The following is a 14,322-nucleotide window of genomic DNA, read 5'->3' on the forward strand; positions in this document are numbered from 1 at the left end:
CGGTTTGGTGAGCTCCTTGGTCTTCATGATGCTGTTTGTTCAGTAATGATCTCCAACAAACTCTGAGTCCGTCACAGAACAGGTGTATTTATACTGAGATTAAATTGCAGACAGGTGGACCCTATTTACTAATTATGTGACTTGCAAATGTGACTTGTGAATGCAATTGGTCGTTAAAATGTAGAAAAGTCTAAAGGGGGTGAATACTTATGCAAGGCACTGTAGATATCTTGGAGAGAGAAGCATCCTTCAGGTTCATTGTAATTGAATATGAAGATAATGAAAACCTTTGAACCCTGAAACTATCTACCTCTGATACATTTATATAGGATGCCTGTCTGCTAAGACTCATGTGAGCTGGAGTTCTTCACCAAAACTATACAAGCTAATTTACCTTGGTGAAGTCTGAGAGGCCTCATCTGTTACAATAGAAGAATCATTAACTGATTTCCTCAGACACACAGAAACCAACCAGCTCCCTGATTAGATGATGAATCAATTCGTAGACAATGATCAGTGAATAAAGGTCTTTGTTAAAAGGAAAGAATCCGTTGTTTCTTCAATCTGATTATTTGCTGGTTTCTCAGTTTTCTTGGATTTTGTTTTTTGACAGCTTGTTGACAAGTTTAAATTATTTAACTAACTAACTATAACTAACTGAAACTGGCTGGTTACTAATACAACTGTGCCTGAGGTTCCGTGAGTGCTTAACTTCTTGTCACAGAGAAACAATTGAAGCAATTTGATAAAATAAAATCAACACAAACATTAACTGAAACAATATTAGTCTTAAAACTAGTTTAAAAACATATCACCATTAAATGGTTAATGGAAGATCCTACATAGATGATATTCTTCTTCACTGGTGCAAACTGGAAAGAAACCTTCAATGAATTAAATTATGTAGTGATGCCATGGAGGGAAAACCTTTGGCTTTTGGGATCCTTGTGTTAGTTTCCCACTTTGCTCAGTTGGTAATCCAGCCATGGGTAGACCAACATATTGAACTTAATAAACTGTGAATATAGACTTACAACTCCAGTAAAAACCGATAAAAGAAAACCTTCATGGGAAATAAAGTGGAACAAACATCTGGTTACCTCTGTCTAATGATGACACAACAAAACAACTTCTTGTGATCAGCAGTGGTAGACAACCGTTTTGTATCTGCCAACATAAGTCACTTGTTTCAAGAGTAAAAAAAACAAACCCCTTAAGAACACACACACACTGAACAGAGAACTCATATCCTGAAACATGAGCCTTTAACCTTCACTGAGAAAAAGCAACAGTGATAATATAAAACATTTGTACAATATTTTCATATTTCAGCCTTTTACCACTTTTGTCGTATTTAACTGTAAAGTGAATATTTCAGGGTTTTGTGTCTAATCTTCAGTTCTTGAAAATACCTGTGAAACAATTATATACAGTCATATTTAACAGTGCAAGATTATTGCTTGGACATTACCTAAATAATTGCCAATAAATTGAATCATCAGTTAACCAATACGTCTCCGGTTTCCATGTTCACAGTGGGTGTGTTTTGGGCGACCTGGTGGTCACGTGACCACATTATGACGGACAACACTCAAACATGGCATGGCTTCATAAACACACAATCTAGATACACACATACAAAAGATGGTACAAATAAGAAATATATGAGGCGACAAGCTGCTGAGACACTTTCAACGACACGGTGCTGTTTGATTGTTTGGGCTGCGATGACTAAACAGACCAAACGAGTGGAACCTGTGTCGTTGATCCTGAGGAGCCGGCAGCTCATCGCTCAGCTGCTCCTCCTGGTCTGATCACACAGGTCATCTGACGATGCTATGGCAACTTCCAACACAACACAACTGTCTCAGTTCATCACACACAGACACACACACACACACTGAGTCGTATGCCCTTTAAGCACCAAACCATGGAAAGAACTAATCATGAGAACGAGCATTTTTAACTACCTTTTATTATTAATAAATTAAAAAGTGCGGAACGTTGCAAAAGTTTGGAATCCAAACTCGTCAATTGTCTTCCGACTCCGCCTCCTGCAGCCATGTGAAGAAGGCTGTGACGGTCTTCAGGGCCACGCCCTTATCCAGCTGATTGGCCGGGTCTTTTCTGGTCCCCGACTTGCAGAATGCGTCCTCGTCGTACATACACTCGAAGAATATCTTGAGGAGGTCTGGAGAACAAATACATGTCAGTCATCGTTTCAGCTGTGACGAAATTGAAATAAATCTCATTTTTCCGTGAGGTGAGACCAATTCCTAATGTTATCAATTCAAGTAATGGGATTTGTATCTAGATAAGAAACCAAAAATTGATGTATTAGAAATAACTGAAGACGGCATTGTGTTTAGCAAAAGTTATTTGGAGTGATGTTTCTCAAATGAACGAATCAAGTTAATGTCAGTGGAGAAAAAATTTGAGATTCAAAGTTTTAATCCAAACTTTTCAAATGTCCTTAAAAAATAGACGGAAATATGAAAATCTCCAATTCCATATAACAAGGCGAAGTTCTTCTGCTGATGAGAATCATGTGACAAGAACTAAAGCTCCAGAAAAGCTACTAAATGGACCTTGTAGTGAGATTGAACTGTTCCACTGGTTGGATCACAACTGAGAACTTGTTACACAGTTTATTCTTAAGAAACAAAGAAAAGGGATGATCTGTGAGTTTCATTTGGAGTGAACTCTGATGCAGAACTTACTTGGAGGATGATCGAGGGCGACGATCAGCGACTGAAGTTCCTGAAGAGCATGCAGCTGTCGCTCACTCTCTGAGTTCCGGTACTGGAGCAATACAGGTAATCTCTTTTGAATGAGGGCCGTGTGCACTCGACAGTTGGTGTTATCTGCACAGTGAAGAAGGAGGCAGATTAAATTCATACGCTCGGCAGAGAATAAATATTGTAATCAGCGGTGCGATTTGAGCAGAGGAGTCTTTGCTCCGGCTGGTGGAGAGCTTACTTTTCACTGCTGCCTTACACACAGCCGTCATCAACGCCCTCAGGTAGGGAGACGAGCTCAGGTGAGATTCAGTCAGGTTCTCCTGAGAAACAGAGAGATCAGAGGAGGAGGAGGAGTAAAAACACAGCGTCTGTCAAATTCACAAGAATCAGCTCAGAAGTGATGACACTGAAGAGCAGTAAACACAGAGTTCAAAGTATGTAGATGTGTAACTAACGTATTTCTGGTCTAGAACTGGAGCTTATGTTTTCATTTGTTTAGTCAGTTTGTCAGCAGGATTCATCAAAAGCTACTGAAATGATTCCCATGAATATTTGTGGACCCAGGGAGGAAACCTAACATTTTGGAGCACAGGTGGATCCAGGAATTGTATTGATGAGATCTTACCAACAGTCGTGGACCAACATTAGCTTCAAGGTCCGAAATATAATTATATTCAGTTACTTTACAACAAGGTGTAACTTAGCCCCACTCTGTCTGCCCTTCAGGATTTTTACTACTAACTCGCAGAGACTGGTTGATTTCACTTTTCGTACCTTCACACATTTGGCTTCGAAGTCTTGGTCCTGTTGAGGAGTGGTGTCAGAAGGCAAAGTTTCAGAGGCGGCCTCTCTGTAAACAGGACTAGAGACACTGCTGCCCTCTGGCTCAGGTTTGTGCTCTGAGACATTCGGTCTCCTAGGCACAGCTCCCTCTGGCTCGCTGTCTCTTGGCGGCTCCTCCGGGGTTGGCTCCTTTGAGCTGCTTCCCCTGGTGTACAGATCAGGCTGAGACGGTGCAGAGCTGAGCGGCTTTGCGCTGCGCTTTCTGTTCTTCCTGCGCTTCCTGCCTGTACGGCTACGAGTGATGGGGGACCAATAAACGAAGAGTCAGGAAGGATGTCAGTGTAAATGAGAAACTCTGAATATCAAGCTTTTCAACCAATTTGGAAAATACTACAAATTATTATCAGTGACCTAAACAGAAGCGAAATAAACAAAAGATTTTTTAAGTCAATGGAAACTAGTTAATCAGAGTTATAAATATCCTGCTAGCAGGAGAGATAAATATCAGAATCACAGACACTCTCCTCATGCTTCAGAGAAACCTAACACCAACAGGATCTTTCAAATCAGACAGCGTTGTCATCTCATACCTTCCCAGAGTTGTCCTGGCTTCGACGTCTGGGTTCTGTTGAGGAGTGGTGTCAGAAGGCAAAGTTTCAGAGGAGGCCTTTCTGTAAGCAGGACTAGAGGCTTGGGGCTGGAGTGCAGCAGGGGGCATGAGAGAAGGCTCAACGGCGGCTGTCTCCAGCTCAGTCTCTGACTCTGCAAGGCTGTTCAAAGCCGTGGGGGCTGCTCCAGACAAGGCAGCCAGAGTTCCAGGGGCGTCTAAGAGAGGCTTGTCTGTGTTCAGAGTCTGAGGTGGCACCAAAGAGGGTTTCAGCTCCTCGACTGAGGACAAGTGAGAAGAAGCTGGTTCCTTGGCTGAGGGACGCTCACTTGAGTTGGCCGCTTCAGGTGGGTTGGCCTGCCGGTTTGGCGCATCCTCTGGAAGAAGGAAAAGTACAGATGAATACATGTCTTCAGAATTCAATCAGCAAAAGGTAATATTTACACATAACAGTTCTTCACATATAAGTAATGTGAAATGGGCCAAACAGTTACAGATCTTAATTAAATTGAATGTGCTGATTTGGTCACATGAGAAACACATGGAACTGAAATTTGTCATATCACAGATCTTAATTAATGGAGATATGGGCTTTCCAAGATGATTATTTAGGGGTAATCGGACTTTGACTGGTCATATCTCCTTTAACATGAGAAATAAACAACCACAGTCACAACAGTGTGATTAATGGCAGAGAGTGAATGTGTCAGTATTATCGTCCTGTCTGTCCGGTGTTGGACAGTGACGTGCGTCTCACCAGGCTCTCGGACACTGCTGCCCTCTGGCTCAGGTTTGTGCTCTGAGACATTCGGTCTCCTAGGCACGGCTCCCTCTGGCTCGCTGTCTCTTGGCGGCTCCTCCGGGGTTGGACTCTCCAGCAGCTCCTTTGAGCTGCTTCCCCTGGTGTACAGATCAGGCTGAGACGGTGCAGAGCTCAGCGGCTTTGCGCTGCGCTTTCTGTTCTTCCTGCGCTTCCTGCCTGTACGGCTACGAGTGGTGGGGGACGAATAAACAAAGAGTCAGGAAGGATGTCAATGTAAATGAGAAACTCTGAATATCAAGCTTTTCAACCAATTTGTAAAATACTACAAATTATTATCAGTGACTTAAACAGAAGCGAAATAAAACCCTAATAACAAAACAGATTTTTTAGGTCGATGGAAACTAGTTAATCAGAGTTATAAATATCCTGCTAGCAGGAGAGATAAATATCAGAATCACAGACACTCTCCTCATGTTTCAGAGAAACCTAACACCAACAGGATCTTTCAAATCAGACAGCGTTGTCATCTCATACCTTCCCAGAGTTGTCCTGGCTTCGATGTCTGGGTTCTGTTGAGGAGTGGTGTCAGCAGGTAAAGTTTCAGAGGAGGCCTCTCTGTAAGCAGGACTAGAGGCTTGGGCCTGTAGTGAAGCGGGGGGCATGAGAGAAGGCTCAACAGCGGCTGTCTCCAGCTCAGTCTCTGACTCTGCAAGGCTGTTCAAAGCCTGCATGTTTGGCGCATCATCTGGAAGAAGGAAAAGTACAGATGAATACATGTCTTCAGAATTCAATCAGCAAAAGGTAATATTTACACTTAACAGTTCTTCACATATAAGTAATGTGAAATTGGCCAAACAGTTACAGATCTTAATTAAATTGAATGTGCTGATTTGGTCACATGAGAAACACATGGAACTGAAATTTGTCATATCACAGATCTTAATTAATGGAGATATGGGCTTTCCAAGATAATTATTTAGGGGTAATCTGACTTTGACTGGTCATATCTCCTTTAACATGAGAAATAAACAACCACAGTCACAACAGTGTGATTAATGGCAGAGAGTGAATGTGTCAGTATTATCGTCCTGTCTGTCCGGTGTTGGACAGTGAAGTGCGTCTCACCAGGCTCTCGGACACTGCTGCCCTCTGGCTCAGGTTTGTGCTCTGAGACACTCGGACTCTGTGGCTGAAGAAACTGGAGTTTCTGTTCGAGTGGAGACAACATTGATATGGTGAGGAAGTATAGAAGAGAAGGACGGCGTGGAAACAATACAAAAAACATTAGAAAGTTCTTATTTGTCTCAATTAGTTAAAAAGTCTTCAAACAGCTGATAGATGGTAACAGAGGGTTTCCCTCCATTGATATTTCTTGAGTCTTGATGAGTGTTGACCTTCATCACTGACCTGTTGTGAGATGAAAGCCTGGACATCCTCTTTCTCCGGCAGAAGGTCAGTCCAGTTGAGGCCTGATTCTTCCCACAGAGAAGCCACAGTACGATGGCCCTGTGGACACGAGACGGGACAACGTCACAAACCTATGCTCTGAAATGTCTTTTCTATTACGTCTAATTTACAGCAGGGAGAAATATTTCATTCATAAACTTACTTAATGAATTAGAAAATATTTGCTTCAAATCAAAAGATCAAATCAGCCTAGTTGATTTCAGTGAGATTTTTCATTTAACTGGTTTATAATAATTATAGCAGAATCACAATAATAACACTGAATGAATAATACAAAAAAAAATGCTACAGTGAACTCCAGTGCAGTGTAACAGTAAAAATATTTCAATATAGATTGTATACAAGTCAATAATCTATGTGTATTTAAATTATATCTACAGCTGAGTCACTGGTTATAATCCACCTGCTTCATAATGAGAACAGGTAACAGGAAAAAAGAGTGAAGAACAGACTGAAGTGTTTCTTACCATTTGTTTGCATAGTATGAGCAGTATTTCAGAGATCAAGATCCCAGCTCTTCCCACAGGAAGCAAATGTTTGCTTAATTCACTGTGAACAAACAGAACATGACAGAAATTTAAATAAATCTTAAAAGTCTGAGCAGATCTTTACTTCATACACAGCTTAGTTTAGAGCAGAGTTCATCACAGTCAACACGTTTGTGGTCTTGTACCTAAAGAGCTCTCTCATAGAGAAGCCCCCCTCCTTCAGCACAGGGCTGAGCAGCTCAGCCAGGTACAGCCAGATGTGGGGAACGTCGATGGCCATGTCGTCCGCTTGCTCCAGCGTGTCTGCAAACCTGGGAAAAGAAACAAGGACGTTGTGGTTAGGAAAAAGAGCCGCTCCGAAAAACATAGTCAATATAAATTCAGTAAGTTAAGAAGCAGAAAATGTTTACATGTTCCCCAAATAAATAAATGAACGACAACATGGTCTTTTAGAAAACCAAAAACCACTGAAAATTGACGGTCATTCTCGCTTATTCTGGTATCGACAGGTTTTGAAAAATAATTAGCAGGAAGATAAATGGCTGGACAACATCAAATAAATCGTTTTATTTCACCCCAGCCAATGTAGAAGCAAAGGCTGTGTACATTTGCAAATACTGTGCAAAGACCTCTGTTAAGAATGACACAAAGATGCAGAAGCAAATAGTCAAGTGCCCAAAGTTTCCTCAGGGCTCAAATCAGCCTATGACAAAACAAAATGTTTATATTTATGTCTGTATATGACAAGGTAAATACAGTTAGTATAAATTAGCCACACAATGTCCAGTTTATTCCTGTATATTCCCGTATATTCCCGTTTATTCCTATGGAAAGTTTCCAACTTTTAATATTCCCGGAATTTTGCAACCCTAAGTAGAACTGAGCAGGGGAACTGACCCTTTGTAGAACTGGGGTTTGGGCAGGATTCCCTTCTGCGCCAGCTGGAAGAAGAGCTGGCCCAAGTGGTCCCGTGTGATCTGACTGCGCTCCAGAGTCGACTCCACCCCCACGCGTATGAAGATGTGCGACTGAGAGCCCAGATCAAGCTCCACCACACACTGGACAGCCTCCTGCAACAAAACAAAGACGCATGTTCAAGACTTATACTTTAATTCTTCCCTTTAAGAAGGTTTATTCTATGAAATCGAAAAGAAAAAAAATCAGTTATCAGTTGAGTGGATCTCAGCACCTTGAAATCTTTAAGGTGCAGGAACTCGTCGATGATGGACTTGCACTTCCTCTCGATCTCCTCCTCAGACCGAGCAGGTTTCTCTCTCGTCCGAACAGGCTCAGGTTTCACTGTCGATGCAAATAAACAACCAGAGTCACAACAGTGTGATTAATGGCACAGAGTGAATGTGTCAGTGTTATTGTCCTGTCACTCCGGTGTTGGGCAGCAACGTGTGTCTCACCAGGCTCTCGGACTCTGCTGCGCTCTGGCTCAGATTCGACCTCAGTGACTTTCGGTGCAGAGATCAGCGGCTTGTTGCTGCACTTTTTTTCTGTACGGCTACGACTGGTGGGGAACGGATAAACAAAGAGTCAGGAAGGATGTCAATGTAAATGAACATAAAGCTTTCTAACCAATTTGGAAACTACTACAAATTATTATCACTGCCCTAAACAGAGAGGAAACAAAACCCTAATAACAAAACTGATTTCTTTTTTAAGTCAATGGAAACTAGTTAATCAGAGTTATAAATATCCTGATAGCAGGAAAGATAAATATCAGGATCACAGAGACACTCTCCTCATGTTTCAGAGAAACCTAACACCAACAGGATCTTTCAAATCAGACAGTGTTGTCATCTCATACCTTCCGTGAGGGCCCAGCTGGATCTTCTCGTCCATCTGCAGAAAGAGAAACAGACCATCAGGCACAAAAAAATGAGCCTTACAACTTTTCACGTTGTCTGTGATCAGTTTCTACTCAGAGGTCACTGCTGATTTCACAAAATATACTATATTCAGCTTCTCTTGTTTTGAAATTGTTTTACATTATTAAACTCATTATACAAATCATTATGTATATTGTTGAATTGATTTACTCTGAGTTGAGGGCGTGAAATCGTGGGCGTGAGGAAGAAGCAGGAACAAATCGACACAAATGCCCCTGTTATGAGTCTTTTATCAGTAATAAGTAGAAAATCTAAGAAACTTGTTTACCAATGTCTGTATGAATCATAAAATATTACATATTTCTGATTATACAAGAGAAACTTAACAAGTCCTGACTCTGCTTTAGGTTCCAGCTTTAATTCAAATTCAAATTTCAAATCTCTCAGATCAAACTATCATTAAATCAAAATTAGTTAAGTTATTTAAATGTTTAAAGTCTGTAGCCAATTCTCCAGATTTTACCCGGAGGTCACGCCTGACAACGGCTTAAGTTTCCATGGAACACGACCAGTTAACACATGGTAATTGTTTGTCATTGTTTTTGTGATTCCAATGTAGAGATATGAGCAAATCAACTATGAGGGACAGAAAGTAAATAGCAGCTTCATGTCTCCTGTAGCAGTGCATTTGTACAAACCTCACAGTAGAAGGTAAGAAAAAGGTAAAATGGTAAGATCTGTGTCGAAGCCTCGGAAAGCTCGTCTCACCTTGGAGATCTTTGGGATCTTGTTGGGGTCGATGGTCCTGCCATTCTTCCTCATGGGCACAGTTTTCCAGGTCTCCTCTCCCTGTACTTGCGGATCTCTCTGCTCCCTCTGCTCCCTCTGATCCCTCTGCTCCCTCTGCTCTCTCTGCTCTCTCTGATCCCTCTGATCCCTCTGCTGTCTCTGCTCTCTCTGCTCTCTCTGCTGTCTCTGCTCTCTCTGCTGTCTCTGCTCTCTCTGCTCCCTCTGCTCCCTTGGATCTGTGGAGACACACCCACACAAAAAAACAAGAAACAAACAGGGAAATACAGGTTTAAGATAAGTTCACAGGAAAAACAGTGGAGTCAAACAGCTGTGAAAGTGGCAGACAGAGTGACATTTCTGACTGTTTTAGTGGCATGCTGCGTTACAGGATGAAATATTATAGGTCAGCTAGCAGATGGGAGGGAGCTAGGGGTCTTTCTGTCTGCTGTTGGGCACAATAGCATCTCTGCAGGCTATAGGGACAGGAAGTCTACAGCCTGTCGTCCTGAGTTACTATAGCTGTGCCAATGTAATTCTAAACCTTAAAGAGGATTTAGACTGCAGGCCTGACCTGGCCGTCTCCTGGTGTCCTTGAAGTACAGTTGCTGCTGCACTTTTCTCTGCTCCTCTTCCTCTTCAAGCTTTGCCTCCTTGTGGATCTGATCAATTGTCTTTGGACACTGGTTGGCTCTTCTTGACACCCATTTGTGCTGAAGAAAAACAAATGTACAGAACAACAATGACTTCAAACCTGAATCAGACAGATTCTGTAGTGTTAAACAGATGTCTTAGCTCAGCTTCAATCACAGAGGAATATTCTAATGACTGGGGACACACTGATGAATTCATTAAAGATCAATAGTTATCACGTATTCCTCAGGTTTCAACCATTTTTCCCTGTTCGTTGTTTCTATGGAATTTTCTTACATTTCTTCGCCATTATCTATGTATCTATCTATATCAGTCCTTCTAAAAAGCATCAGATCTCCTTAACAACAGCAGTGTAGATATTCATTAAACAGAATAGGACCAGAAAATATAGTATCATGTTCCTGGTCATCAGAGAGATCGATGAAATAAATCTCTCTGGTAAAATCCATCTTACGGTTAAGAATTTGATTCTTGGACTCTTTACAATTGTGCAAATGAAAGACAAATCACAAAGACCCACTCACCAATCTTAGGTCTATGGTATCCTGCAACATGAACCTTGTGCGTGAAGACGTCTTCCCCTCTCTGATGATTTTTTCCATCTGCTTAAAATAGTGATCCATCCGAGGCTGGTGAGACACAGAGGGAGAGAGACGGTTAATTTGAGACACGAAAGTCATGTTCAGCATGTCTCCATTCAATCTACCAGACAGCAGGTTGCAGATACTATTATTTTCAGAGTTGACCAATTGTCCAGTTTATCACTTGGAACAGTCCTGACCGCCTGAGATGAAACCGGAACATTTCATCAACAGCCGTAAAAGCCGTAAAGCTTCCGTGCTGAGGAAACGACCACAACCTACTTGTAAGCAGCTGCTGTGGGATTGTAAATCAGAATCACCTTCTAAATCACTTATTTGACATTTCCAGAAGAAAACATCTTAGTGGGATGAAAGCAGAGACATGAACTGATCTTTGGCTGCCCTAATGTCAAAAACACTGCTGACAAAAAGTTCTCATCACATCTTCATCCCTGCAAACAATGCATTTCTCTTAATATTTAATTTGAAAGGGAAACCAGCCGCATATTATCCTGTAGATTATATTCAAAGTTTTCAATCTGTAGCCCCTCAGACCTTTCTAAGACCGTAATAAAAGAAATTTAAGATTTATGTAAAATGTACAACCACCAGCTCACCTTGGCCTCCACTAAATCAAAGTCCTTGCCGATGGTGGTGAGCAGCCTGCAGAGACACTCCAGGGAAGCTTCGTCGTGGTTCCCCAGCAGCTTCACCACGCAGTCATGCATGATGGCCTCTGTTAGCATCTTTAGCTTGAACAGTTCACCAATGAACTTTATGTTGCTGATGGATCGCCGCCGGGCAATGTCCTTGGCCTCCTGCAGCTCTACCTGAAGTCGGTCACGCTCCGTCTAATGGGACCAAGGAAACAAACCTCTTGAACAGAGTTGAAACAGAAACTAAATGTTGTTTTGGTAAAGATCCGGTGTCACACTTACCGATGCAGCAGAGTCCAGCTCCTTCTGCTTCCTCTCAAACACCACATCATCCACCTTGTCTTTCTCAAATTCTTTCTGGCAGCGGCTTAGCAGCAGCTTTTGAAAGTTCACTGTGTTGTTGGGAGCGTCAGTGATGGGCACTTTGAGCTGCACATGAAAAGTAAGTGGAATGAATTCAGTAGAGAACATAAGCATTAGAATAAAATAAGTAATGAACTAACCGGGAAAAAAGTTTTCAGCGGTTTAACATTTCTTTTTATATTTCGCAAATTAATATTTTCGTATCTGGATTATTTAGATTTTAATGACTGATATATTTTTAAGGTTATGTTATCAAATGATGGAAGACAGAAAATGTAATAGTTTCTCTAGAACTCTTGTTAATAGTGTCTATAATTAAGGATATGCACGTTTAATAAATTGTGTTTTAAAGGATTATTTGTGACTGATTTTCAAACTCCTTAATAAATAGTGTCGTCTGGTGTACACTCTAGAGGCATCAAAACAATAAAACCTCATCATCACATTGTACTGAATTGTGTTGCTTTTCACAGCATTATTCTGCATCAAGGCAGAGCTGAATATGAACCAATTGATCCATTTGCTGCATAAACATTTAGCAAATTGTTGACTATATATTGAGACACAGTGTGCACACCCCTCCAATAGATGGTTTAAAGATTACACTTAATTCCTCCATCGTGTTTTTGCATCTGATGAATGCGGCAGTTTACGAAAAAGCTATATTTAAGTACTTCTCCAAATCCAATTCAAACAATTACATTGCAAACACAAGACTCTCTCGTTCCAAAGTCGACACACTTCTCTGCTCAACTAAGCGACCAGCTTACCGTGGCGAGGCAGCGGCACATTTTCCCGTAGGCCACCGAGAAGCTGGGCTCGTCGATGGCCTTTTCAAACACCAGGTCGATGACTCCTTTGAGCCGCTCCTCAGTGTCGATGGTCAGGTCCCAGACCTGCTTCACCAGCTGGCTGAACTTCTCCGGCGTCAGCTTGTTCAAGATGCTGCGGACCTTCTTGAACAGGTCCTGAGGGAGTAGGTCATAACAGGTACTTAAACTCTGAGGTCATCGATCACAAACACCAATCTCTCACTCCACATGAAAAACTACTCCTGTTGTAAAGCTACTAGTAATACAGAAATTAAATACTCACAATGATTTCCTATATTTACAGATTTAAACAACATTTTTACTGGAATTTCCAATACTTTGAAAATCTTCAATCACGTAGACTAACATTTATTATCAGAAAATTCTGTATATGTAATTTCTATATATGCCCACTGCTTTGTGGATTTCAGATTGTGTATATTTGGTTGTACCTGTGTTTTGTTGGACTCTGGTTCCGCTGGGAGGCTTTCCCTCTTCATGCCTGGTTTCCAGGCATTCTCTGATTTCTTCAGCTGAACATCGTCGTGCAAAGACAGGCCCATGATGATCTTCCTGGGTGGTGGTCGCCGGGCCCCAAGGTTTTTAAGCTTAACACAGGAAAAAAGGGAAAAACAGTATTATTACCATGACAATATCTTTTAAAGAAAAAGACAGGGGGGAGCCAGAGAGAATGAAGACCAAGGTCGGAAGAATGGGTAGATACAAAAATAAAAGGGTCGAAAATAGATAGAAAAAGAGAGAAAGGCTAGGGTGATATGTGATCAATATTTAGCATGGCCCTTGAAGGAGATTCTAAATATTGAAATGGCCCTTGATAGAAAAAAAGGTTCCCCTACCCCTGAATGAGAGCAACCATCAACTGTAAACAGGTCAGTGTGTTTCTTTCACCTGTGCAGCCCGCAGGGAAGGGAAAGGCATGGGTGCCATGGGCTTCATGATTGGCTGATTAGTTGGGTAGACGGCTAGAGGAGTCTGTGAGACAGGCTGTTTGGAAGACGTGTTTGTCGGGATGGTGGGCCTAGCAGTCTGTATCTGAGTCCTCTGGAAAAACTGTAGGTAAGATGGGAGAGAAACACAGAAGACATTAAGAACGATCCCAGAGACAGCTGACTCATTTCTGCAGGCTGCCATGCTTTGATCTAAAGTACAAACAAGTTCAGTTTTTTAGACGACTATTCTTCTTATGTTTAAGTCAAAGTTCAGATGGACATCTATTAAATAACATTATATACAATTCCAAAAAGTTTTACGAATAACCAGGGAATAATTACCTGATGATGTGTCTGTCACGTCTCAGTAGCAATCTGTTGGGTTTCTGATATATCACCTAGCCCTTGATCTTTAGTGGACAAAGTCAAAAGCCAAAGTTTAGCAAATAGTACAGGGAGCTAGGCACAAAAACCATATCAATAATTATCGTAATATAATTCTCATCAATAATTGAATAACTACATTCACATTCGACATTCCCTTATATCTTTGTCTTCTGACACTGGGAAAAGATATGGTTATGATGATGATGGTGGAAGAAGAGAAGCAGGAGGGAACTTACAGTTGGGTAAATTACCAGATGATGCGTCTGTCGTGACTGTAGCAAACTGGTGGGTTGTGAGGAGATGTCCAGCAATGAGGGAGAGAAGGAATGATGTCAAATAAACGTCAAAGGAATAACAGAGCACATTATAGAACAGAGAGCATCACTCTGGAGAGAAAAAATATCTGCCTATAAACTTACAAAAAAAAAATGAATTGTGTCATTTAT

At 41.5% G+C, this 14,322-nt stretch overlaps 1 protein-coding gene across 1 annotated transcript; it reads right to left on the minus strand.

Moving 5' to 3' along the window:
• Positions 1-1,957: 1,957 nt before the first annotated feature.
• On the minus strand, positions 1,958-14,027 carry LOC128456251 (eukaryotic translation initiation factor 4 gamma 3-like). The gene is made up of 25 exons (XM_053440346.1): positions 14,019-14,027; positions 13,449-13,610; positions 12,992-13,147; positions 12,498-12,695; positions 11,641-11,793; positions 11,326-11,559; positions 10,652-10,756; positions 10,048-10,186; positions 9,685-9,712; positions 9,456-9,534; positions 8,666-8,700; positions 8,258-8,365; positions 8,039-8,156; positions 7,747-7,919; positions 7,035-7,160; positions 6,829-6,910; positions 6,302-6,400; positions 5,955-6,101; positions 5,429-5,619; positions 4,973-5,118; positions 4,286-4,508; positions 3,516-3,816; positions 2,980-3,109; positions 2,721-2,864; positions 1,958-2,191 (listed from the first exon to the last, which is right to left on the minus strand). Exons 1-25 carry the CDS (start codon positions 14,025-14,027, stop codon positions 2,031-2,033), a joined length of 3,447 nt encoding a protein of 1,148 aa, XP_053296321.1. The 3' UTR covers positions 1,958-2,030.
• Between the last annotated feature and the right edge of the window lie 295 nt (positions 14,028-14,322).

This window comes from Pleuronectes platessa, chromosome 14 (genome assembly GCF_947347685.1).
Source record: "Pleuronectes platessa chromosome 14, fPlePla1.1, whole genome shotgun sequence".
NCBI classification, from domain to species: Eukaryota; Metazoa; Chordata; class Actinopteri; order Pleuronectiformes; family Pleuronectidae; genus Pleuronectes; species Pleuronectes platessa.

Excerpts from the sequence above, each read along its gene's own strand:
- LOC128456251 (XM_053440346.1), bottom strand. Across the intron at positions 9,535-9,684 it reads GAGCAGAGGGAGCAGAGAGA|AGAGGAGACCTGGAAAACTG; the intron begins GCAGAGACAGCA and ends GCAAGTACAGGG. Across the intron at positions 2,192-2,720 it reads CGCCCTCGATCATCCTCCAA|ACCTCCTCAAGATATTCTTC; the intron begins GTAAGTTCTGCA and ends TTTGTTCTCCAG.